We start from the raw sequence: 24,836 nt of genomic DNA on the forward strand, positions 1-24,836 counted from the left end.
ACCTTGTCAGGCAATTGGGACCAAACGATTTCTCATGTTATTAATAATGGATTTATTCAGTGCTATGTTTCTAGAGAAAAGAGGTGCCGGAATTCACCGTGAACACCTCCCTCGCTCTCTTATAATGGCAATGGCGCCTACCTGAGAGGTGCCGGAACTGAGTTCTGGCTGAAAAATTGTAATTCAGCATGCTTTTTGGGATGAGAAGTATGTGAGAATGGAGACTAGAAACAACTGAAGGGACTTTTGCTTAAATGACACGAAAGAAGAAAATGTGCAAATCTTTTTATTATTTGCCTCTATGAGTAAAACATACCAGGGCGTTCTTCGTGAGGAGACTCTATTGATAAAGTGCAGCCTTACTTAGCAAGCAGGATCACAGGACAGGATGGGTGTAGCAGAAATGTACTTGTAAAATTGTATGTTTTGATTGTAGTTTTTTTTTAAATTCTATTGAATTCCATAGAACTTAATAATAATAAAATTTTATTTATACCCCGCCCTTCCCGGTTTAAAAATCGGGCTCAGGGCGGCTAACAGCAAATATAAAACATTGATTAAAATGCGACTTAAAAACAGTATAAAACAGCATAAAATACAACATAAAACACGGCATTAATATCAGTAAAATTCAAAAATTCAGGGGGCATTGGAGGGGGGAAAGGAATGAGGAATAACTTAGGTTTTCAGTTTATTAACATTTCTGTGAAAATGGAACAGTTGACCACAAGCAGTAGAATATTATACAGCCTCAGGCTCTACCACAGCACATTACAGAAGGCAGAAAAATATTGTAAGTGGTCTGCCAAGAACCTCAGCATTTTAGTGAGTGGTGGAGAGTTTTGATCCCACTGCTATAAGGTATTGTATGTCATCTAGTCATAACTATTTTGCTCAGATTAGCAAATAATGAAAACATATTGCAGTGGTTCTAAATACATGCTCAAGGCTTAGTTTAGATGATGCCTTTCTCTTTAGGCTCATCGGATCATAAATCTCTTTCACTGTTTCATTTTACAGGAGAATTGCATTTTAAAGAATAAAATAGCGACACCAAATGTGTTTACCATTATCTATTATGAACTCAGATTTTAATTTCCTCACCTGAAAGTGCTTACATTACAATTTGCTTATATACCAGTAATTAGTGAATTGTAACTATTAAAACCAATACAGGTTTTGATTTCCCAAATATAATTATACCTCAGTGATTTGTTGAGGCTTGAAGATCTTACATATGTGAAGGCATTCTCTTGCTACAATGTATATTCATAAAAATAACATTTGGTTGAAATCAGTATTGCAGATTATTATTATTATTATTATTATTATTATTATTTATTACATTTGCAGGCAATCACAGCAATTGAGGAATTTAAGCTTGACTTAATTTAATTCTAGATTAAGTATTCTACATCTGTTCCAGATTCCTTGTAGTGGTTATCGTAATTATTATTATTATTAATACTAGGTGTTGATGCCAATTAAGCTTAGATCTAGAGCTTGATCCTAAAGAAGCTTAAAATTTGGACAAAAGGTTTGTTGTTTGGATAGTTAGTGTGTTTGGATTTTCTATTCTGATATCCATTGTAAACTAATTCCATGATAGTAAAACTTGAAATCCCTATTTTTTGATCACTGCTACCATAACTAATTGCCGATATACCGTTTTGGTTTTTCAACTTTATTTCCATTATCCCTGGGACATTGAATGGTGGCGGCTTAACTTCTGAAGGTGGCTGTTTGGGTTTTATTTTATTTTTGCAGTACACCTGGCACATTTTGAGGATTATTTTGTTGTAGCAGTCTTCCAGCTATTAGACTTAGATAAAATAGATAAGTGTGGGACGTGGGTGGCACTGTGGTCTAAACCACTGAGCCTTGGGCTTGCTGATCAAAAGGTTGGTGGTTTGAATCCCTGCAACAGGGTGAGCTCCCATTGGTCGGTCCCTGTTCCTGTCAACCTAGCAGTTCGAAAGCACGCCAAAAAAAGTGCAAGTAGATAAAGGTAAACAGTGTTTCCGTGCGGCTTAGTCATGCTGGCCACATGACCCGGAAAACCTGCGGACAAACGCCGGCTCCTCGGCCTGTAAAGTGAGATGAGCGCTGCAACCCCAGAGTCGTTCTATCAGGGGTCCCTTTACCCTTTAAAATAGATAAAATATACCTAACGCCTTTTAATATAGATATTTGTAATTTTCAGTTTATCCTTTTCCCCTGACTTCCAGGATTGAAGGTAATTTCATTTACAGTGGTGCCTCGGGTTACAAACACTTCAGGTTACAGACTCCACTAACCCGGAAGTAGTACCTCGGGTTAAGAATTTTACCTCAGGATGAGAACAGAAATCGCACGGCAGCAGCAGCAGGAGGCCCCATTAGCTAAAGTGGTACCTCGGGTTAAGAACGGTTTCAGGTTAAGAACGGACCTCTGGAACAAATTAAGTTCGTAACCAGAGGTACCACTGTACATTTTAAAAGCAAGCATAACTTTTTCAGGGGAGCTCTCACCAGGAAGACCTGGTCCTCAATAAATTTATTGAAATGCTGACATGGATCATTGTGTTTAGAATAAATTGCTTACTTCTGGAAAGGTCAGGGATGAAATGTGCTGTGGAATTAGTTTTGTATTTTGCTGCCTTTTTATAATAGACTGAACTCCTCTGCTGTTCCTCAGTTTTGGTATGATGAGTACATGCCATGTGTTGAATGAAAACTGGAGCTATCTTGAGGCAGTTGTAGAAAGAACATGGTTTAGGCTTGGAAGCTTCTTTTATGCACTCACAATGTTAAAAAGTACATCTTGGATTTGAATGTTGAATGGGCTTACTTGATTTTATCTGGCGGTTCCCTTGTTGCGAGAAGCCAAGTTGCAGGGGACAAGGCAGAGGGCCTTCTCGGTGGTGGCGCCCGCCCTGTGGAACACCCTCCCATCAGATGTCAAAGAGAAAAACAACTATCAGACTTTTAGAAGACATCTGAAGGCAGCCCTGTTTAGGGAGGCTTTTTAATGTTTAATAGATTATTTTATTTTATTTTTCTGTTGGAAGCCGCCCAGATGGGCGGGGTATAAATAATAAATTGTTTATGTTGTTGTTGTTGTTGTTGTTGTTGTTATATCTCTTTGTTATTCTGATAGGCGGGTTATTTTAACGGTTACTGTATAAAAAAAGTTTTCTTCATCTTTGTTGTGGAAGTTGTCATCGCGTTCAGTGGTTTAGCTTTTTTTTTTTAGTGCTTTGTTATTTTTCTTTTTATCTTCATCTCTTGACTATTGGATGAATGGTTTACATTATTGTGATCCGAACCTTGTTCTCTTCATATTACATTGAGAAAAAGACATAATCTCTTCTAGGCTGCCTCTTAAGCCCTTGGATCACACTGCAGTACAGGGCAAATATTACTTAACAGTGTTACATTGCAAATCTGATAATAGCCCTGAATAATGACGGTCAGTAACCAAACTAGATGTGACAGTGGCAGAACCTTTTGTTTAAACCAGCTCTGAACCCTGCGCTTGCTACTTAAATCTCTATAGTGATGAGGTAAGCTTTGAGTGATGGGTTTAATCCCCTTTCCTCTAAAAATTTAATCTGGTCTCTGCTTTATATGTGATTGAGGCGGGCTTGGTCTTTGAACCCACCATATATTTAAAGCACCTACCCCTCTGAATTCTGGGAACTGTAGTTTATTTCTCTCAGAACTGCGTTTCCCAGCACCTTCAACAAACTACGGTTCCCATCCCCCCCCCGGGTGAAGGCATGCTTTAAATGTATGGTGTGGTTGCACTCTTAGACCAGGCATCCCCAAACTGCGGCCCTCCAGATGTTTAGGCCTACAACTCCCATGATCCCTAGCTAACAGGACCAGTGGTCAGGGATCATGGGAATTGTAGTCCAAAACATCTGGAGGGCCGAAGTTTGGGGATGCCTGTCTTAGACTGAAACAAATTTTGGTCTACTAAGTGCAAATCAAGCAAAGTTCTGCACCCTGGAAAGCCATATCCTGCAAATTACATATTATGCACTTTTTGATGATTTGGTCTAACCAAATTCATCACACTATTTATCAATGAACAGAAATAGAAACAGCTTATTTGAGATACTGCCACCCACGCTAGGAGAGTTGATCTGTCCCATTTGCAAAGTAGAACATTAGGAGAGAGGAAGGCCTGCCTCAGGATAAGCCAACATGATGCTCTTCTGATGTTGTTGGACTACAACTCCCATCATCCCTGGTGAGTGGCCATGCTTGCTGGAGCTAATGTGAGTTGGAATACAACAAGATATGGAGGGTAGCATGTAGGCTTCCCCTGGACTATGCAGATCTATATGGAAGTGAAAAGAACTGTGTAAAGCAGATAGGAAGTGGCTGAAAAAGGAGATTATTTTTTAAAATGTCATTGCCCTCTCTTGCATTCCCAGTTATATGTATTTTGCTGCTTCTTTGAAAGTTCATCATTTACAGTTATATTCAATTAAAAGGCAAATGATTTTGGGAGATTAGAAACTGACCTCTGACCTATTTCATTCAGGATTTTGTCGAGCAACCCAAGTGTTAATGAGCAGCCAGAACTTGGGCCATGCCAAAGGTTGGTATACCAATAGCAAGATGTGGTTGGAAGCAGATCAAAGTCAAGACTAAAGTAAACTTTGTTCTGCAACTAAGCTTTTAAATAACTAGCTGCTTGTATATCACTGAACTTTTCAATTGTTGCATTGATAGAAGAATTTCAAGCCTTTTTACATGGAACATCTTAATTTAAAAAACCAAACATTTGGTAAACATCGTAGAACAACTTGGATTGAAGCATTTAAAAATATTCTGCCATAGATCAGGTATAATAAGGTGTACCCAGTACGTTTCCGAGCACAATTCAAAGTGTTGGTGCTGACCTTTAAAGCCCTAAACGGCCTCGGTCCAGTATACCTGAAGGAGCGCCTCCACCCCCATCATTCTGCCTGTACACTGAGGTCCAGCACCGAGGGCCTTTTGGCGGTTCCCTCGTTGCGAGAAGCCAAGTTACAGGGAACCAGGCAGAGGGCCTTCTCAGTAGTGGCACCTGCCCTGTGGAACGCCCTCCCATCAGATATCAAAGAGATAAACAACTACCAGACTTTTATAAGACATCTGAAGGCAGCCCTGTTTAGGGAAGCTTTTAATAGTTAATAGATTATTGTATTTTCATATTTTGTTGGAAGCCGCCTGCTTGGCAGGGGGTTGGACTGGATGGCCCTTGTGGTCTCTTCCAACTCTATGATTCGAGTGGCTGGGGAAACCCAGCCAGATGGGCAGGGAATGAATGAATGAATGAATGAATAAATAAATAAATAAATAATATACCGGACTGTTTTGATCAAGTTACGCCCACTTGACTTGCACCTTATGTAATTTATGATGTCAGGTGGGGACAGGTAAAGACAGACTTTGGCCAAAAGGGGTTTGCAGGGACCATTATTCAGCTGTTCGGCAATGCCTGCAAAGCCCTGTGCACTGGACTCTGCAAGCACCGATGATCAGATTCATTGAGGCTTCCAGAGTGCTGTGTTTTTCCCTTTTTGGTTTGATTTCAAACCAAAGCAGCAGACAGTATTTCTTTCAGAATTTATATACTATGCCTTTATTTTTATTTTTATTTAAAATGCTTTTCAGAACCGTGCTCATACAGTGTTAAAATCCACAATACGGTATTAAAAACATAAATCTTGGGATAGAGTAGAATTTTGCTTGGTCTGTGTTCTTAAGTGAACTGATATAATTCACATCTCCCTCACTAATCCATGAATTGGAACATAATTCTGCTTTAGATTTCATCTTCTCCAAATTTTGCAATGCATCTCTCAGACCACATGTAGAGCAAGTCCAGGGAGGCAAAGTCCACTTGAATTAAGGAAATCTTCTCAATTCCTTTGGTTGTGTCGTACAAATGTGGACTTCTTGGAGAAGTGAAAGAGCTGGTTCGGGTTTTTATTTTGTGTTCTGTATTTTCATTATGTTCTCATTATGCTCCATCACAGTGACAAACGTAAACAATGACTTAACATTATTTTGCTCCTCCCCGTTCATGTTAGCTGGGCACTGGTAGAAAACAAGTCACGATCCCTTTGATGTCCACACCAAGGGATCATAATTATTCTGCTTCCAACTAATCATGATTTCTAGGCAAAGTTTGTTCTAATAAATCACAACCAGTAATTAAAAAATGAAACAAAACCACAATCTCTGGTTCAGATCGTTTTTTGTTTGTTTGTTTTAAATTGAATATGAAGAGAAGACAAACAGGCCAGATAGGTGCATACATAGTAAACCATTAGCTAACTGCTTTGATGCTTTTTTCTTTCTTTTTTTACAGTCAAGCAGTATATAAATTCTAGTTTAATGTGGAGTGCAAACTGGGTCAGTTTGTATTATGTGCACTGTAATAGGTAGCATGCATTAAGCTGATCCATTATTCAAACATGAATCCTTTTAAAAGTCGATCTTTTTAACATGCTTCTAATTATATGCTGAATAAGTAATACAGTATAACCATTAGCCTTCTTCCTTGTTCATACAAAGAATTGTAACATTATATTTTACTTTCATGCTTTGGTTTTAAACATGTTGTGACTTTCACTGAGCAATCAGGGTTATTAGTTAGCTAGGTATTTTTAAAAAACTGTTAATTGCAGTTGGATATGAACTTCTGCCTTCATAGCTTGTTCAAACTACTGGGCTTCTCTTTTTTTAAAAAAGGATTATAAACATTTGCTTGCTGCACAGTATAATTCTTTTCTCAGGACAAACTTAACGAATAAGAGCACATTTAATTGAAGAAATTATTTGTCAAAACATATGGGTAAGCAAGGTTCCTCTCGGGAGCTTATTTTTCTGTGTGTACAGTAAATCAGACTCGAGAGCTAGGGAGCGTTGTGGAAGTTGGCTGCAAGCTGTCTTCTTATTTCCTCTCTGCAACAGAGAAGAGACTAGAGATGGCATACGTTTCAAGGCAGGTAGGAATGAAAGACATTCCTCAAACCCTCAGCCTGCATTTGTAATAAAAGAGTAGGACTTTGACTTACGGAGCTTGAAGGTTGGTGGGAGGAAGAAAGTCAAACTAGGCAGAAATAGCACAAAAATCGCCCAAGGCAGAACCATTAACATTTATAACATGATACAGGGAGGGAGGTTTCAGAAATAGTTACTGATAAAGGCTGGAGTTTGCCCTACCTGGAGTAGAGGGTTACAAATGAGTTGAGTGAATAACTAATTTTTGACTGAGAACTTTAGAAAGATTAGTTTTCAAATGAGGCAAGATGGAGTAATTGTTCCAGGGTTGCTGCACAGAGGAAGGGGGATTGAATGCCCCCATTGCTATTTACACTACTGATCATAGAATCATAAAATTGTAGAGTTGGAAACGACCCTGAGGATCATCTAGTCCAGCCCCCTGCAATGTAGGAATATGCAGCTGTCCCACATGGGGATTGAACCTGCAGCCTTTGCATTAACAGCACCATGCTCTAACCAACTGAGCTATAATGAGATAGGAGCGAGCACGTAGGTATATGCAGGGGGGAATAATATTAAAAGTTGCTATCCTGCAGCTCCATTTCCCCACTCCAGGGCTGGCCCACCCATGAGGCAACGTGAGGCTACTACCTCGGGTGGCAGCATCCACAGGGGCAGAAGATCTGGTCTTTAAGGAATGTATCACCTTCCACCGCTGCCACTGCCTTGGCAGCAATAGAGGCCAGCAAACCCCCCCCCCCCCCAAGCCTCTTGGCAAATAGGAAGCAGTACTGGTCTCCTCCCATCCTTGTTCCTGATGTAGATCTTCACTCATCCCTTCTTCTGTGGTGGAAGGAAACACCATTTTGTGGTTTGCCTCAGGTCCCAAAATGTTTTGGGCCAGTCTCCCTGCTGCTTAAGGTTTTTTTTGGGGGGGGGGAGCCGTGGGAGATCTAATAATGGACCTCCAGTCCTCTCTCTCATCAAGTTTACCTCTCCACTTTGAGCCGTGGTGTAAACCACTGAGACTTGCTGAAGGTCGGTGGTTCAAATCCCTGTGACGGGGTGAGCTCCCATTGCTCGGTCCCAGCTCCTGCCAACCTAGCAGTTCGAAAGCACGTCAAAGTGCAAGTAGATAAATAGGTACCGCTACAGCGGGAAGGTAAATCGCGTTTCCGTGTGCTGCTCTGGTTTTGCCAGAAGCAGCTTAGTCATAATGGCCACATGACCTGGAAAAACTGTCTGCGGACAAACGCCAGCTCCCTCGGCCTATAGAGCGAGATGAGCGCGCAACCCCAGAATCGTCCACGACTAGCCCTAACGGTCAGGAGTACCTTTACCTTTACCTTTAATAACCAAGAAATTGCAGGAGGGTGAGGAAGGTAGAAGCACCTGGCAAAAAATGAGAGTGGCCTTCCCCACTTTGCCTATCTGTATTTTAAATCATTAATACTGTATTTGAAAATGTTCTTATTTTGCTTTTTTGGTTCATGGATCTATTTATATTACGCCTCTGTTGTGAGCCACCTGAACTCAGAGCTATAGTTGCCTGCCCTCAGGTCCATGGTTACAAATAAACAAAAACCAAAATATTTGTGACATTTCTCTCTCTCTCTCTCTCTCTCTTTGGTGTACTGTAATTTATTACTTGATTGTAGGCGCAGTCTTCAAATGTCCGGCAATAGGAACAATTTGTAATGGAAGTGCTTGTTCTTGTTCAGTAGCCCTTTAAACTGTTTACCTCTGAATGCTCCTTGGCCATTTCACAGGGGAACACATCTTGTTTAGTTGCTGCACTCATGGTGATTGATAGATTGAGGTTTTTGTTTTTTTACGCCTTTATGCATGGAAAGAAGCACAAAAAACATCTCTCGAACTATGTTTGTTTTCCTTGCTCCAGTGGTCTGAAGGCTAAAGGGTCACTTGCGAGCATGACATTGTGGAAGGGAGGGTTTGACCACAGAGCCATGACAAGTGGTGTCAGTAATTGCCAGCTGATTATGCCAAGCTCTGCCTCCACCTGCCACTGTTTTGCGACTGGCTTCTCCCCTGTATCTCCATTTTCTGTCTGATGGGCCTTAGTAAGCATCTCAAGTGACTTGAGGATAGAACGTTTGAGAACCCCTGACCTGTCCAGTCATCAATGTGTTGGCTTTTAAGGTGCCACAATAGTCTCTCTGGCTTTTGCAGCAACTTTCTGGCACTTTTGTTTGTTTGTTTGTTAAACTACTGTTTTAGCCCACCTTTCTAAAACTGCTTAAGGCAGCTTTGCAATCAAGGTTTAGGGGAACATCACATCTATAAACACAGAATAGCAGTGCAGCTGAAACGTAGCCCAAGCTTTCCTACAGAGTAAAACTCAGGAGTGACTTTTTTTAAAGCCATCAATTCCTCATGCCCCCAAGCTTTCCTAAATAAATGAGCTTTACATAACTGACAGAAAGCCGAGAGGGAGGTATACAATCAGAATTCCTGTTGGAGGTCATTCCACAGCCCCGAGTCACCACTGGGGGCCCTGCTTCGAACACCACATTCCTTTACTTCACTTAATCTGGTCTGTTGATAATGATGACAATAGGCAGATAGAGGTGCTTGCTAAGTTCCCAGGTTATGAAGTGTTCTCAAGTTTTTTGCAATATTGCTTAAACATGTTTATCTGCCACAGCATTCTGGACCATTATCCTTTTCAGGCTAGTTTCAAGGGCAAATATACACAGAACGTATTGCAGTACCCACAACTAGTGATGTTAAATTCTCGAGAATAATCTTTTGGAGAATATTCTCAAGAATATTGTTGATTAATGAGAATATTAGAGAATTTTCATTTTAATGCATTGAAAATGATATAATTAGTTAATATACATGTTTATTCATGGGTAAACTTGTTCAGATGGCAACCAAAAACTGTAATAAACTATCTTGTGCGTCTAATAGTTCTAACACTTAATAACTGTTTTGGTGACTAAAACACAGCTTGATTAACAAAACTATATGCATACATATAAAAAAGAAGCCATTAACATTAAATATATTATCATTATATGATAATATATTTCAGTATGTCATTCTCGGGTAAATGGCACCTTGTGTGCTATGGTCCGTGCTACGGTCCATGCTGTCATGAAGAGTCGGCCACGACTAAACGACTAAACAACAACCACTGAATGGCACTGCAAAAACCAGTTACTGGCACTAAATAAAAATATAGAAACGTCAAAATGTTTTCTGTAGCTCACATTTCAGAACTGCCTATGGTGAATGCCACAATGCCCAGTAATGTAACTGGATCAAAAAATAATTATTCATTACTTATATTGGCAATATCACAGCTTGACTTATTATTTACTAGATTTTTTAAAATGTGGGTTGTAAAACTGGTTCTTACATTAGAATTTATAATTTGTGGAGAATATTCTCCAGAGAATTTTCTAGCAGAGAATATACTTGAGAATATTCTCATTCTCCGGAGAATTTTCTCACCTCATATCACTACCCATAACCTATGCGGGGCTTGCATTCTGGGAATAGTGCCTAAAACAAAATTCACGTATGGTCAAAACACATTGGGTTCAGTGGCGGGTGAGATTGTCAAAGTCTTTTTACACGGATGCCCGTTTCCTTTCTGCCCCACCCCCTCATTTAAATTTATTATTTTTTGCCAAGCACATAATGCTGACTGTGCACAAGTTAAAGGAGCATAAGTTGTGGGCTTGCTGTATTTTGTTTGTTTGTTTACAGTACTTTAATACTAAATTGATCATTGTGATTACAAAAGAATGGAAAACAATGGTGGGGTCCCACCTTTCCAAGAGTGAGCACAGCCTGTGCATTAGATGTAGCTGATAAATTATTTGTGATTGCTACTGCTGTCTTGTCCCCAAGAAGTGTGGGAATTATACTATTGCGAGTCTCCCCCCCCCTGCATTAATAGTTCCTTGGGGGGGGGGACCTTTTACCTGCTGCCCTTTGCTTCTCTGGCATGATTGCAGTGAGCTGCTGATTTCCATTAAACACATCCAACACGGCAGCCAAACTCTTAAACCAGGACTGGGAAACTTGTGGCCTTCCGGATGTTGCAAGACTACAGCTTCGATCACTTCTGTCCCTTGGCCACACTGGCTGGAGTGATGGGGGTTGTAGGCCAACAACATCTGGAGAATCATTGTTCACTCACCTCTGCCTTAAACTGTGGTTAAGTTGGCTTGTTTTAAACCAAACATACTTTACATTAACAAGTAAAAACAGAAGTGAAAAGCTTCTGAACTAGTCCACTTTAGAGGAAGAGAGGGGAGCCTACAAGGCCAAGGGTCACTGTGATTTCTTCTCCTCGTGCAACACTAGGCAATGCCTGGTATCCTTTCTGCTATCTAGTGCATTTAAAATCCAGGTGTCAGAATACCGATCCCTGTTTCTGAATTGACATGTTTAAAGTGCTTGTGTCAATTTTATAATGATCCCCCCCACTTAAAGATAGTATGCTCTGTAACCAATATTGTCCTCCTTACTTCATTACCAGTGTATTGATTTGTGAATGTGTTCTTCCTGATGTTTAATTCGGGAACTGCTATTCAGTTTTATCTTACTGCTGAAGATTATTGGGGTTTTTATGTTTGTTCTTCTAAGTTTGTAAGTTAACGTGGTCTGCTAGAATGCCTTTTGAATGAAATTGACTGGTTCTTTTGTGCTGAAGAAAATAATTTTTGTGTGTGTGTGTGTCATAGCTGCCAAGTTCTCCCTTTTTTAAAGGGAAATTCCCTTATGCTGAATAGGCTTCCTCACGAGAAAAGGGAAAACTTGGCAACTATGGTGTGTGTGTGTGTATAAAACCAGTTTAACTTGGCTTGTAACAACATTTTAAAAGAATTTGTAACTTTTAGAAACATGTGATTTTAAGTAAGTTTTTTCTTTCCCTTTTTTTCAAAATAGTCATAGAATGGGGAGATGATATTAATACCATCTCAGAAGATGAAGCTGTGATGTTGGTGAACCATCAAGCAACAGGAGACATTTGCACCCTAATGATGTGCCTTCAGGACAAAGGCACGGTATGCTATTTTTGTATTCACTGCTGTTTCATACTGGGTAGGCGATATTTAGAATATGCTCCGAATCATAGCACTGGAGACGACTGCCAAGTCTGGTACCTAGTCCTGAGACTCAAATTCACATCCATTTAATGGATCTAGCTGCCCTTCTTCCCCTGCAGAGTGGCCCAGATCCTCCAGGTGGCTGTGCTATAGAAGCAGGGCATACAAACACCAGAGTTGTTTGCAGGGCAGGAATCCTTTAGCAATCCAAGTGGCCCAGAAAAGCAGATCAAATTAAGTGACTGAGGAAAGGCACAAAGTAAGAGATGCTTCCCCATTTCCACCTCTGGAGAGGAAAGGAGTTGAAGTTGCACAGTGAATGTTACCCAGGAATGGAAAGCAAAGCAGGGGGCATTCAAGGATAGCAAACATCCCTTTAATTTTGCCTTCATATATTGTAGACACTGCTTGCTGAATAAAAACGCACTGCACTGCTTTAGTCTTTCATGATAAAATGCTCATAAACCTTGACTGCTATGTTCAGGTAATAAAATGGGAATTCCCATTATCTTCAGTTCTGAAAATGGGATATGGCCTGCAAACAATATTTGTTTAGGAATATTTATGGTCTTTATTTCAAGATGGTTGAAATGGGAAGCATTTGATTTAGTGTTTTATTTCTAGTTAGTGCAAGGCTATAAAAGGGAACACATGCCATCCATTTGTTTTTTTTAATCAAATGAACGTGGGTTGAAATAAATGGTTCTGAACATCAGTCCAAAAATGAAAATGCTTCCAGTAGTGTGTGTGTATGTGTGTGTGTGTGCGTGCGTGTAATTGTGATGATACCAGAATTCTGGTCTGTTCAAATGGTAAACCTAGCAGGTTTATAATTCCTGTTTGCATAATGAACCCTGACTTGGAGCCAGTGAAATTTATTACAAGCTAAACTCTCTTTTCTGTGCCTCTGTCATCTGCGTGGAACTCCATCTTTTAGCAAGCTCAGATGTTGCCTTTTGTAACCCTTTAGTTACTGAAGGTGATGAAAATATGCCATGTTGTACAGGTTCAGAGAAATTTTCCTTTTACCACTTTGGTTCTTTTGACAAAGTATAGCAAAGCAGTTTAAAGGTTTGGATCTGAAAGTATAGAACCATCAATCACTTTGGAGAATCAGACATGTTGATTTGCGCCATTTCTTTCTTGCCCGTGGTTGGGCATTCTTTTCTTCTCCAGCTAGTTACATTACTACTGATCCCCCACAAAAAAGTATCAAATATAAAGTTTCGTTTTTTGTTTTGGTAAGTAAAGTACAACTTGCCTCGGGTTCTGGGTGGCACTGTGAAGGAGATGAGAAAGGCAGTGCAGTCTCTGTTTGTTCAGCCTTTTGCAGTACAGGTACTTGCATATATTCCTGCCTGTTGTCCTCCCCAACACCATCTCCACACAAAATTGTAGCATGTGGAGTTCAGTTCAGTCTGCATCAAATGCTAGCTAGGAAGCAAACGTGGTATCCCAATGACCCCAGGTCAGTGGAACTCAATAATTTCACGGGGTTAGATGAGATGACCCTCCTGGTCCCTTCCAGCTCTACAGTTCTATGGTCTATGTGGCTTATATAGTTAATCACCATGGGAGTGAACCATTATCCCTTCTTGATAAGCTGTATTTTGGAGCATTCATCCATCATGAGAAGTTGTCTGGAAGGAACTACTTTTCAAACAGCAGTTTTTTGCACTTTCAGCTGCTCCTCCACATGCAGCTGCTGGGTGACCTTGGGCCATAGCTGCCAAGTTATCCCTTTTTTAAAAGGGATTTTCCCTTATGCTGAATAGGCTTCCTCGCGAGAAAAGGGAAAACTTGGCAGCTATGCCTTGGGCTAGTCACACTTCTCTGAAGTCTCTCAGCCCCACCTACCTCATAGGGTGTCTGTTGTGGGGGAGGAAGGGAAAGGAGAATGTTAGCCGCTTTGAGACTCCTTCGGGTAGTGATAAAGCGGGATATTAAATCCAAACTACTCCTCCTCCTCCTCCTCCTCCTCCTCCTCCTCCTCCTCCTCCTCCTCCTCCTCCTCCTCCTCTTCTTCTTCTTCTTCTTCTTCTTCTTCTTCTTCTTCTTCTTCTTCTTCACAATATGCTCTCAGAAGAAGAGTTTGGATTTGATACCCCGCTTTCAGTACAAACTTTGAAGATGGCATTGGTGGGACCATACATCTCACCATAGATATTTGCAATAGCTAATGAGTACAAGACTACATGTCTATTCCTACTCATTGGTTTACAGTTGCAGATATGGGTAGTCTGGTGAGACAACAGGTGGTTCTAAACATACCTGGATTTGGCTGTGTACATGCTGCAGTCAGTGTTGCGTGCAAACTGACAGCAATCATTCAGTTGAGTGCTGATTCCCCAGCCTGGATTTCAAAGCAGACAGTGCAACAAACGTTATGAAGACACTCTATGATGGTAGGTTCCAACATACCTCATTGCTAAAACATGGTTGTGAAGGGCAGGCCACACTTAAAACTGCAAGGAGTATTAGTGATTAATTCAAGCAAACGGTATCTTCACAAACAAGACTGAAAGATGGAGACCACCACCACAACTTACCACTGTGCAGGATGTCCCTACAAGTTGGAACAGCAAGCTGCAAGTGGTATTGTACCTCTGCAAACAACACAAATCAGTTGTTTTTACAACTTGCCCTTCATTCCAAGGCAATAGGAATAATAAAGGACCTTTCTCACAAGCAGCTTTCTGACTAATAGGCATATCAAGACAGTTCAGGGGGAGATTATCTGGTGGACTGCTGGTTACCTTACCCCAAGATTCGTTAACTATATAGGGAGGAAGGTCCTGTTTAAAAGAAGTTAGGTAGGATGAATGAGTATCTGGTGGGAGAAACTGTGATGGCTTGTCTTGAAACGCACTAGGTGTTTGTAAGGTACAGCATAAAGTATCTGATGCACTCAGTAGCAATTTTTCAAAGGTTACAGAACAAATCTCTGCAACATCCAGAGACACTGAGATTGATCCCTCATTCGTCTTGCAGAAGTCCCAGGTGGATTGTCTGGGACTCGTAAATGAAAATGATTCCTCACCTTATACCAGACATGAAGCTGCAGCAGCGACAAGGCAGGAACTTGCGAGGGGGAGGATTTGCCAGAATTTAACAAAGCCCTAAGGACCTATATGCTTTATCAGGGACACAAGTGGCATTTGCAGCGCTCAGCACACACTGTTTCTTTGGGCTCCCTTGCTAGCCCTCCCACCAGTATCCACTCTGAGAGTCTGTTCAGCACAGCTGGAAGGATTGTAACAGGCAGCAGAAATAATCTGACAACAGAGAATGTTCATTTGAACCTGTCACAGATACCAAAAGATGTAGCCAGTGGACCCTTAAAAACTCAGTTGGGGCTTCCCAGCACACATATCATGCAGCAACTGCAAAAGCAGCAGACGTGAAGCAGAAAGATGAGAAGAAGGAGAAAAGACCAAACCTTCATCAAAGAGCCATTTTTAAAGAAATCCTCACTGAAGTCAATAATGAACCATTTTTCCAAAGAAGCATGAAAACCCACAGTGCAATATTCATACCATCATGTTAGTTTAATGCACAATAAGGTAAAGCTGGTTATCTACAGAAACAGAGTTTATTATTTTTGATAATTGCTTAAACGTGATATGTTTATATTTCCTGACTTTAAATTATTTCAAGTACAAAAAGGCAGGAAAGGAAGTATAACAAAAACCAAATAAACTTCTAATAATGAAGCAAAAATTGGTTATTTCTGTCTTAAAGTTGTTCTTAGAGTTGTTTTTAAAATAAATAATACATTGGATGAGAATACAATAGATAATTCATTGAATAGGTGCTGTTCTTGTATCATGAGAATCCCATCTTAGATTTTTTCCTTTATATTCTCTTGCTCCCCCTTGCAAGAAAGCAAACCCATCTGTTTAATCAAACCAATTCAAGGAATGTATTCAGTTGAAAGTAAGGACTATTAAAACTAATTTTTTAAAAGTGCATATGAAAGTCATAGTAAAAGCTTGTTAATACAGCTTAATTGGAAGTGACTGATATTTTTTTTCAAGAATCAAATTATTTACCCAAGATGTTTAACAAATAGAGATCAAATCTGTATTTCCCCCCTCTGTAAAATGAAAACAGTGAAGATACTGGATTGAGTGGGAGTAGAATTCTGGGAGATTTTGTTATTGCAAATAAGACTTTGTTGAAAGGTCTTTTAGTGGTTACATCTGTACAGAGATATTCTTGATGATGGCATCTATATTCAGACTTCTTAGTAAGGAAAATGGTTTTCTGCCGGCTAATGGGTTCTGAAGGGTTACCATGTTTTACGTTGTACATTGGCTTGTTTATTTGTTGTGTTACTTTGGAGTGCACTGACAGGGTTATTGTCTGAACTTCCCCAGGTTGTTCGTAAGATGATGTGGCTGATGGATCATATTTTTAAATATACAAACTTTGGAATTGTATCTCTAATTCATGGAGACTTCTTTATAAGACAGGTAATGGGTTTTTTTGTTTTTGTTTTTTTAAAAAAACCTGCTTTCGAAGTGGTCACCCATTTCATCGACTGTGCTAGGTAGTCATAGTGTATAAAAACATGTCCACAGTGTACCTTGGCACAAAACCAACTGTTTATCCCCAAATTAATGTTTCAACGATAATATATTATTTAGGAGTACTTTTATCCTACTTGTTCCCAAAAATTCTTCAGGTGGCTAAATGTGAACAGGGGAGGGGAGAAGAGAGAATGCAGGAAACATATGGCAATACCTAAATATATAGTAGTTGAAATGGAATGTAAAGAAATGTCTTCAGGGCAATTGAGCCTGCCTCTTCATTCCTGGAAAGTAGTCAACACTTTCTATAGAGAAGATGTGGGAAAGCTGTGACCCTCCACATAGTGGACTCCACTCCCATCCGCCCCAGTCAACATGGCTAGTGATCAGGGATAATGTGGGTTGGGGTCCAATGACACGTAGAGGGCCACAGAGCAGGCATCCCTAAATTACGGCCCTCCAGATGTTTTGGACTACAATTCCCATGATCCTTAGCTAACAGGACCAGTGGTCGGGGAAGATGGGAATTGTAGTCCAAAACATCTGGAGGGCCAAAGTTTGGGGATGCCTGCTATAGAGTCTCTGGGGCTATTTAGGCATGGTATGAGCAGGCATAAGCCTAACGCTTCCTCCTCAGGTGCAATATTCTTTCAAGCCTAATTGCACCTAATTTGGTAGGGGTATTACTGATAGGACCTTTTGACTGACATAAGCTACAAGTCAGTAAAATTCAGCTGCTTGATCTAGCCATTTGACTAGAATTGCTGGATCTGGGAGTGTTGCATAGCTGGTGAAGAGGGATGTCTGAAGCAAAAGGTTGTGTTGCTTGTGGGATATTGTGGGATACATGTCCGTAAAAAATGGCTAGCATTGACCTAATCATCATCCTCTGAGATGTGATATGAATATACAAACTTCATCAATGAAATCCTGACGAGAGATGAATCGATACAAAAACTTATGGATTACGCAGAAATTGTGAAACTTATCAGAGGAATAAGAAATCAAGATGACTTTTTTTTTAAATAAAAGAATGGAAATGGTTTATTGAATATCTAGCAAACAAATTATTACTTCTTTAAGTAAACAATAGCATCATGAAAATAAACTTTCTTAGAAAGTTGCACTTACATGTCCCTATTTATCATTTGCATTTTAGGGAAAAGCTTATCGTGACCGGCAGCTTTTGCTTCTCCAAGAACATCTAGAAAAACATTATAGGAGCCGCGATCGGAAGTGGATTGTATTGTTTCCAGAAGGTGGTTTTCTTAGAAAAAGAAGAGAAACCAGTCAGGCATTTGGCAAGAAAAACAATTTGCCATTTCTTACACATGTTACACTGCCAAGACTGGGGGCCACACAAGTTATATTGAAAAACCTGATAGCTCAGCAAGAAAATGGAACTCTGGCAGGTGGCGATGCTCCAGAAGCAGGTATGGGTCATTTAAACTTTTTAAAGAACCAGTTGCCAGCTGATTGGGATCTCAGAATCAGCGTCAGGTCAAAATGAGTGTTAGTTTTTATGTTTTACATAAAGGTATTTTTTAATGTAACGGTTTTAAAAAATAGATTTTGGGGGGGATTTTTGGACCATCCAAAAATATATAGCACTTCCAAGCTATAGCAAATTCAAGTCATCCCAGAATGAACAAATGCTTATTTTTTTCCTTTTTGAAAAAAATGCCTTAAAATATCTCATGCTCCTTGGATTATCTAACCACATACATTTAACTGTTCTGGGATCATAAGAGTACTGTATACACCTATTAGTGTAGGAGGGGAAGTTGTGAGTGTGTTAGAGACTGAAGTGCAAATTACTACTTCTATATTGTTGACTTTCCCCCTATTGTGCGTCTTTTATAAGTCTGATTGCCGGAAGGAGAATATATAGCTCTCACCTGCAGCGTTACAGAATTCAAAGTTCTTTGCTGTAGGCTGCATTTAAAACACTTCTACTGCATTCCTTTCCTCCTACCTTACAGGAGTGATATCCACCATGGAGCCTGTGGGCTAGAAAATGAAAAGCGCCGACTTTATCTCATGGAAACAACTTCTTTAAAAATAAGTTTCCGTTAACTCCCCTAAAAAGAGAAATTTCTTTTCCATTGGTTTAATAACACTGTCTGGGCATCTTTGTATGAACAAATTAATTCTGGACCAGGGGTGAAGAAGAAACATGGGCTGAAGGAAAGTTATTTTTTCCCACTCAGTTGCAAAGCAACACACACACTCACACTTTGCAGCCAGGCTTCTCTGGATGCAACATATCCGTTAATTAGCTTTGCGTGTTAAGAACAAAGGAAGCCTTTTGGGTATGTTTCTTTGCCACCTCTATTCCATCACTCATAACCTAGTGCATCTAAAGGACTGCCACCTTCTCTTAGATGGGTTCTTCATGGGCCCTTTTGGTTGTGCTGATGCTGTAGTAGAATGTTCTTCCCTAGAGAGAGGCCTGTGTAGTGTCAGCAGCTGATGAAAACTTGGCTCTTTAAAGAAGTATTTGTGCGAAACTGAACTGATAAATCTGTTGTGTTTGCCGATTCCATTGTTATGATATTTTATCATGCTGTTTGATATTGCCTAGATTATTTGTACCTTTGTGCTGCTACTTATTTTGAATTTCCAGAAGAAAACGGGGGTAGAAATTTAATAAACATATGATATATTTCTCTCTTGCTATGCTTGTACATTATTTGAGTTACAACTATCCACATACTGGCAACATCCAACTTTCCTTTTTCCACCAATTGAGCATATAATGATTGTGTTTTGGCAATTCCTGTACAGCACATTATAGTAATGTAGCGTGGATGTTACTTGTGCGTGGCCTTGTCATCGGAAGAAGAATTTCCACATTATTTTTCTACATTAATTATTTCAGAGTGAAGGTGTGTTGAATTTGTAGCATTGTTTTAATGGGGCTTTAGAGGTATGCTTTCCAAAATTCAGCTGTGTTCAAAATTAATATGAGAAACTGGGGGAGCTTTCTTTGCATTTTGCTTTGCAAAACAGTCTCTGACTTTTTGGAGATACAGCAGAATTTAACAAGCAATTTATGTTCACCATGTAAGTGAAATTACTTATTTAAGATCTGAGACTCAGCTGAATTTGGGTATCTGTAGGAATGTGAGTTTACAAGGAAAAAGGCATATTCATTCATTTGCGTGCAGTTCTTTGTTACCTGGCCAGCTTCTGGCACACCAAATGCGATTTCTTCTCTCTTGAGACCTTGACATTGACAGTTGGTCTTGCGCAGTATTTGATGAAGCATATTGTAGTTGCTTGGCACTTTCATTGGGCTTGCCAGCAGTGTCCTGTCTACAGTCCTTCCTTTCGTTGTTTTATATAACTCTACAGGATATCCTAATCTTGTCAAGAATGTGGTGCATACATAGCCAATTATTTGATACTAGTGTATTTCAGCCCGTTTAATAACAGGCGCTAGAACATCCTGGAGTTCGGAGAGGCGCTTGTGCAGCGCTTCTCCGAACCCTGGGACCTGTCCTTGCTGTCGGCGGCAGGGGGACAGGAACGGAGGAGGAGAAAGCGCTGCATTCTCCTCCTCCGTTCCTCTCCCGCAGCTGCCGACAGGAAGACATCCCAGGGTTCGGAGAAGCGCTTGCGCAGCGCTTCTCCGAACCCTGGGACCTGTCCTTGCTGTCGGCGGCAGGGGGACAGGAACGGAGGAGGAGAAAGCGCTGCGTTCTCCTCCTCCGTTCCTCTCCCGCAGCCGCCGACAGCAAGCAGACATCCCAGGGTTCGGAGAAGCGCTTGCGCAGCGCTTCTCTGAACCCTGGGACCTGTCCTTGCTGTCGGCGGCAGGGGGACAGGAACGGAGGAGGAGAAAGCGCTGCGTTCTCCTCCTCCGTTCCTCTCCCGCAGCCGCCGACAGCAAGCAGACATCCCAGGGTTCGGAGAAGCGCTTGCGCAGCGCTTCTCTGAACCCTGGGACCTGTCCTTCCCCCGCCTCCTCCAACCGCCGCTCCTCACGGCCAGGGAGGGTTGTGAGGAGGCCTTCACCGGCCTCCACCCTCGCTTCCCTGACGTGCCCTGCAGTGAGGCGGTGTCCGGCAGGAGCGGCGGTTGGAGGAGGCAGGGGGGGGAGAGTGCGCGCGCGCAGTCTCTGCTGTCCAATCCCTGTATCCCTGGGGCACATGCGCAGTGACCCAGGGACACACGGGACAGCTTGGACGCAGGGATATCTTGGACATTATTATATAGGATTCCTCAGGATGAGAATTTTCTGTTTTTCACCTGGACAGCATTTTACATGGTTATAGTGTCTGATACAGTATATGTAAGTTTGGTTTTCACACGTCACTGCTTCAAGGTTTATCTTGTTTTTTAATGGCAATGTGGACTAACAGAAACTATACTGGACTTTGGCAGTATAAGCAGTTTCCAGTAGTTGTCCATTTTTTTAAAGATATGCCTTTGTGTGTCATGATTCATTTGGGCTCTTTAAAATGATCACATTGAAGAGTCAATTTTCAGGAGCACATTTCTGCTAAAGATTGTGATTACTGGTTGTTGTAAACCTGCTTTTGGAGTATTGTGTGTATGCATTATTCCTGATGTGTTACGATAGAAAGTCTCATTAGTAACATCCTCATTGGATCAAAATGGGCTTGCAGTTACCTTAACATTGAACCTGAGCAATTAAGTGTTCAGTGACAGAGGTACAATGGAATGAAATAGTTGAAGTTCACAAAAAATTGTTGCAATGCACAACTTGCTGATACCGATGCAAGTTTTTATTAATGTAGATAATGAATAGATCTTATTTACATAGATCGGCATGTGTTATTTATTGAATTATGACCTCATATGATAGAACTCTGGTGTCATTTTATAGAAGTGTTTTCTTTTGTGTGCAATAGCTGACCCAGTTTAAATTTGTGAGTTTGTTATATACTGCATGCAGATAGATGCATATATGCCCCCTCACCCTCGAACATGCTGCTTTCTGCCTAATTCTAGTTTTGGCCAGGCTTAATTGATTTAAAATTAATTGTTTACCTTTATGAACCCAGCCCTAGTTGTTCTGTAGACTCATAGTACCTTTTGCTTATGTTCTAATCCTGCAAAGAGCATCAGCCCAATATTTCTAAGTTACTTGGCTGGAGTTAGCCTATGAAGAGGAACCAGGAGTGAGAAGTAGAGATAGTATAAGAAATGGACAGTACAGGAGGTGAAGGAGTAGGAAATAAGATAAGTTTTTGAGTGAGAAGTGGGCACAGTATTTGAGAAATCTAAATTAATAGGGAAACATTCAAGTCACTGCTACAATGTGCTACTGCCACCTGTAGAACAAATGAATGGAATATCCAGTCTAAAACACCTGTATGACCTATTTTGGTCTATAGGCAGCAGCAATATGCTATATGCCTTCCTGAATCGTATCAGATGGGGCTAGGATGTGCCCGGCTATTTGTTTGTTAATATTTTAGAGCTTTCGCTTGAAATGCAGTGTTAAATATTGCTGGCTTTTAATGATAAAATTGGGTAATGATAGACAGATATTGGATAATCTGCTGGCTTATTTATATTCATCAATTTGATGTTTACCCATTGAATGCAGGTAGAATACATTTTGTAATCTTCACTGCAGTTCACAACTGAAGGGGTGTCTTGTTTGATTTATGTGGTAAGATAAATATGCTCTTCATTTTAAGATTTTGAGTTTGCTTTTTCTGGTCTGTCAGCATGCATAACCAATGAATCCTATCCTGGCTCTAGATATCAAGCACAGCCCACACTGTGTGCTTTTAAGCATTTAGGTCCCACAAAATGAGAAACAGAGTTGAGTGAGACCATATCTTTTTATTTCAACCAACTATAATTATTTTAAAATCTTTTCATCATGTTGGATATTCAAAGGGGCAAATGATTTTTGAAACATCCTGGATCAGACCACGAATCCACCTTATAGTCCAGCATTAGACCAGACATTCACTTCCACAAAACCCACAAGCAGGGCATGATGCCAGCAGTTCTGTCACTTTGTCAATTCAGTGTTTATCCCACAATATTTTGGCAGATTTTTAATATCAAGACACAGGAATTTATTTAAATCAAATGCTTCCATTTAGATGAGGTCTGAGCTATACTGTTAAGTGTCAGATGGGCTTCTGGGAGAAAAGCAATATATCTATTATTGCTGTATTTAATAAATACTACACCTTTTCTCCTTTCCAAATTATATTGGTGGTGGCACAAAGATGCCTTACTTTTCTGGTTGCTAAACTTCTAAAAGGAGATTGTGTATGTGTGTTATATATTTGTTTATTTCTTGGCTGGGATTCGTGTAGCCCAAAATGTTACCCTCGAATGCTAAAAGATGTTTCTTCCTTTTCTGTTTCTTTGATTGCTCTGAGTGTTGTGAGAATTTGCCTTGGCACTGGATGAAAGCAGCCCTACTGAAGAGTACATTCAGAACTGCTAGGCCAAGCTATTGCACTTGGCAGCCCCTGACTGCAAGGAACCCAGAGGGAAGGAAGGGCCTGTAGAGAGTGATAGATAAATACATGCCGCAGCCTGCAGGGTTTCCATTCAAATCCCCGTGGGCTAATTTACTTGCTTCCAGAGGAAGAGAAGGCTAAGAGTATTCTCAAGTGGAGCAACGCTGTAAAAAAAAATCTTTTTAGGAATAGTCTCTGAAGTATTTACAAAATTGTATTTCTTCTGGGAGCACAACTGGGATTTCTTCAGAAGCATTAGTCTCTGATCCGCTTTTTACTCTGGCACTTTTGTGGTAAAAGCTGGAGGCCACAGAGGTGAGCTTGCTCCTTTGTCTCCTTCAGCTCTGATGCCATAGCACAGGTTTGTCTTGGGCTCAGAAGCTAAGGACACAATAAGGGGGTCTTTTGGTTTGCTTTTGCTTTTGTTTTATTCTGTATTTTGTGTTCTCATTTTGTTTGTTTATATTGTGAACCGCCCTGTGATCTTTGGACAAAACGCAGTATACAAATGTAAATAATAATAATAATAATAATAATAATAATAATAATAATAATAATAATAATATACCCTACAGTGAGTTATGGACTGAAGTGGAAGGATTGGGGGGGAGTGATGAGCAGCCTTGGCCCTCCTTTGGCCCCAAATTAATTTTAAGTACTTCTTTGCTGGACTGAGGAGGAATAATTGGTGAACCACTTCTTTCCATTCATCTCTCCAAATTTTGGGCCTTAGCTGGCCAAGAGTAGCACATACGACCAAGCCTTGTCCAGGGTTTTTTGAACCCTCTCAGGTGTTTTGGGAGGAGGCAGGCAGGGGACCCACCTCTATTTGGGACCTATGGTAGGGTTGCCATGTGTCTGCCACCCCCCGACACGTCTTCGTTTTTTAGGTTAAAGATTCCAAGCGAGTTTTAATTTCATATATTTTTTTTTGCAAAATGTCCAGGTTTTTTATGGCAGCATCATGGCGACAGCGGTAGCGAGGTGGAAGCCCATGTGGCCTATGCCCCATCACCCTTGCCAGGCCCACACTCTGGCTCGTGCTGCCTGGCTCGTTTGCTCTCCACTTTCTCCTCTGAGGTTGTAGCACGGCGGGCAGGGCCGCTGCAGCACTCAGGGTGCAATTGCCAAGGGAACGTCTGCTTGGCCCTCTAGGTGCTTGCACAGTGAGAGAAGGAGGCAAGCAGGGGCATGAGAATTGAAAGGTGAGGGCGCTAAGAGCCAAGGGGCAGCAGTAGAGCATGTCTCTGTGCTGCTTGGGATGGGTGCGCACACGCACACACACACACACACACACACACACTAGGGGCAGGGTGAGGGGCAGAGGACAAAAGCAAGTCTAGAGTGAGAGACTAGGATAAAATCCACTGTTTCCACAACTTCTCGTTGTGAGCTTTCTATGAGTGAGTTGAGGGTTTGATTGGACCCTGGCTGAGAACCCGAAGGCTGAAAGGTAGGGTGTGTTAGGAGAAAACTGAATTGGTACTGATTTATATGTATTAACAACAACAACAACAACAATGTCTTTTTCCAATATTTTGTTTAAATTGTCTGTTGTTGCTTCAGTTTTTTGTACACTGCTTAGAGGTATTTTTTAATATATTAAATGGCATAGAAATCAAATAATCAAAAAAGTATGCTTTGTAATTGTAAAACAAATTGGTGGGCCGTGGGCAATCTGACCTTTTAAAAAGACCTTGCAAGACTGAAGTCAGGGCACCCCTGGCCCTCAAAGCATAAGAATTACCCCATGCAAGCAGATGCAAC

At 40.8% G+C, this 24,836-nt stretch overlaps 1 protein-coding gene across 2 annotated transcripts in view; it reads left to right on the forward strand.

Annotated features, from left to right (window-relative positions):
• The window catches only part of LPGAT1 (lysophosphatidylglycerol acyltransferase 1), a 62,952-nt gene that overhangs the window by 14,632 nt on the left and 23,484 nt on the right, over nt 1-24,836 (forward strand). For both annotated transcript variants that reach the window (XM_035111280.2, XM_035111279.2), the window contains exons 4-6: nt 11,916-12,034; nt 16,456-16,551; nt 17,768-18,041. In XM_035111280.2, the coding sequence (XP_034967171.1) occupies nt 11,916-12,034; nt 16,456-16,551; nt 17,768-18,041 (489 nt within the window). The remainder of the gene's footprint in view (nt 1-11,915; nt 12,035-16,455; nt 16,552-17,767; nt 18,042-24,836) is intronic.

Source organism: Zootoca vivipara, chromosome 3 (genome assembly GCF_963506605.1).
Source record: "Zootoca vivipara chromosome 3, rZooViv1.1, whole genome shotgun sequence".
NCBI classification, from domain to species: Eukaryota; Metazoa; Chordata; class Lepidosauria; order Squamata; family Lacertidae; genus Zootoca; species Zootoca vivipara.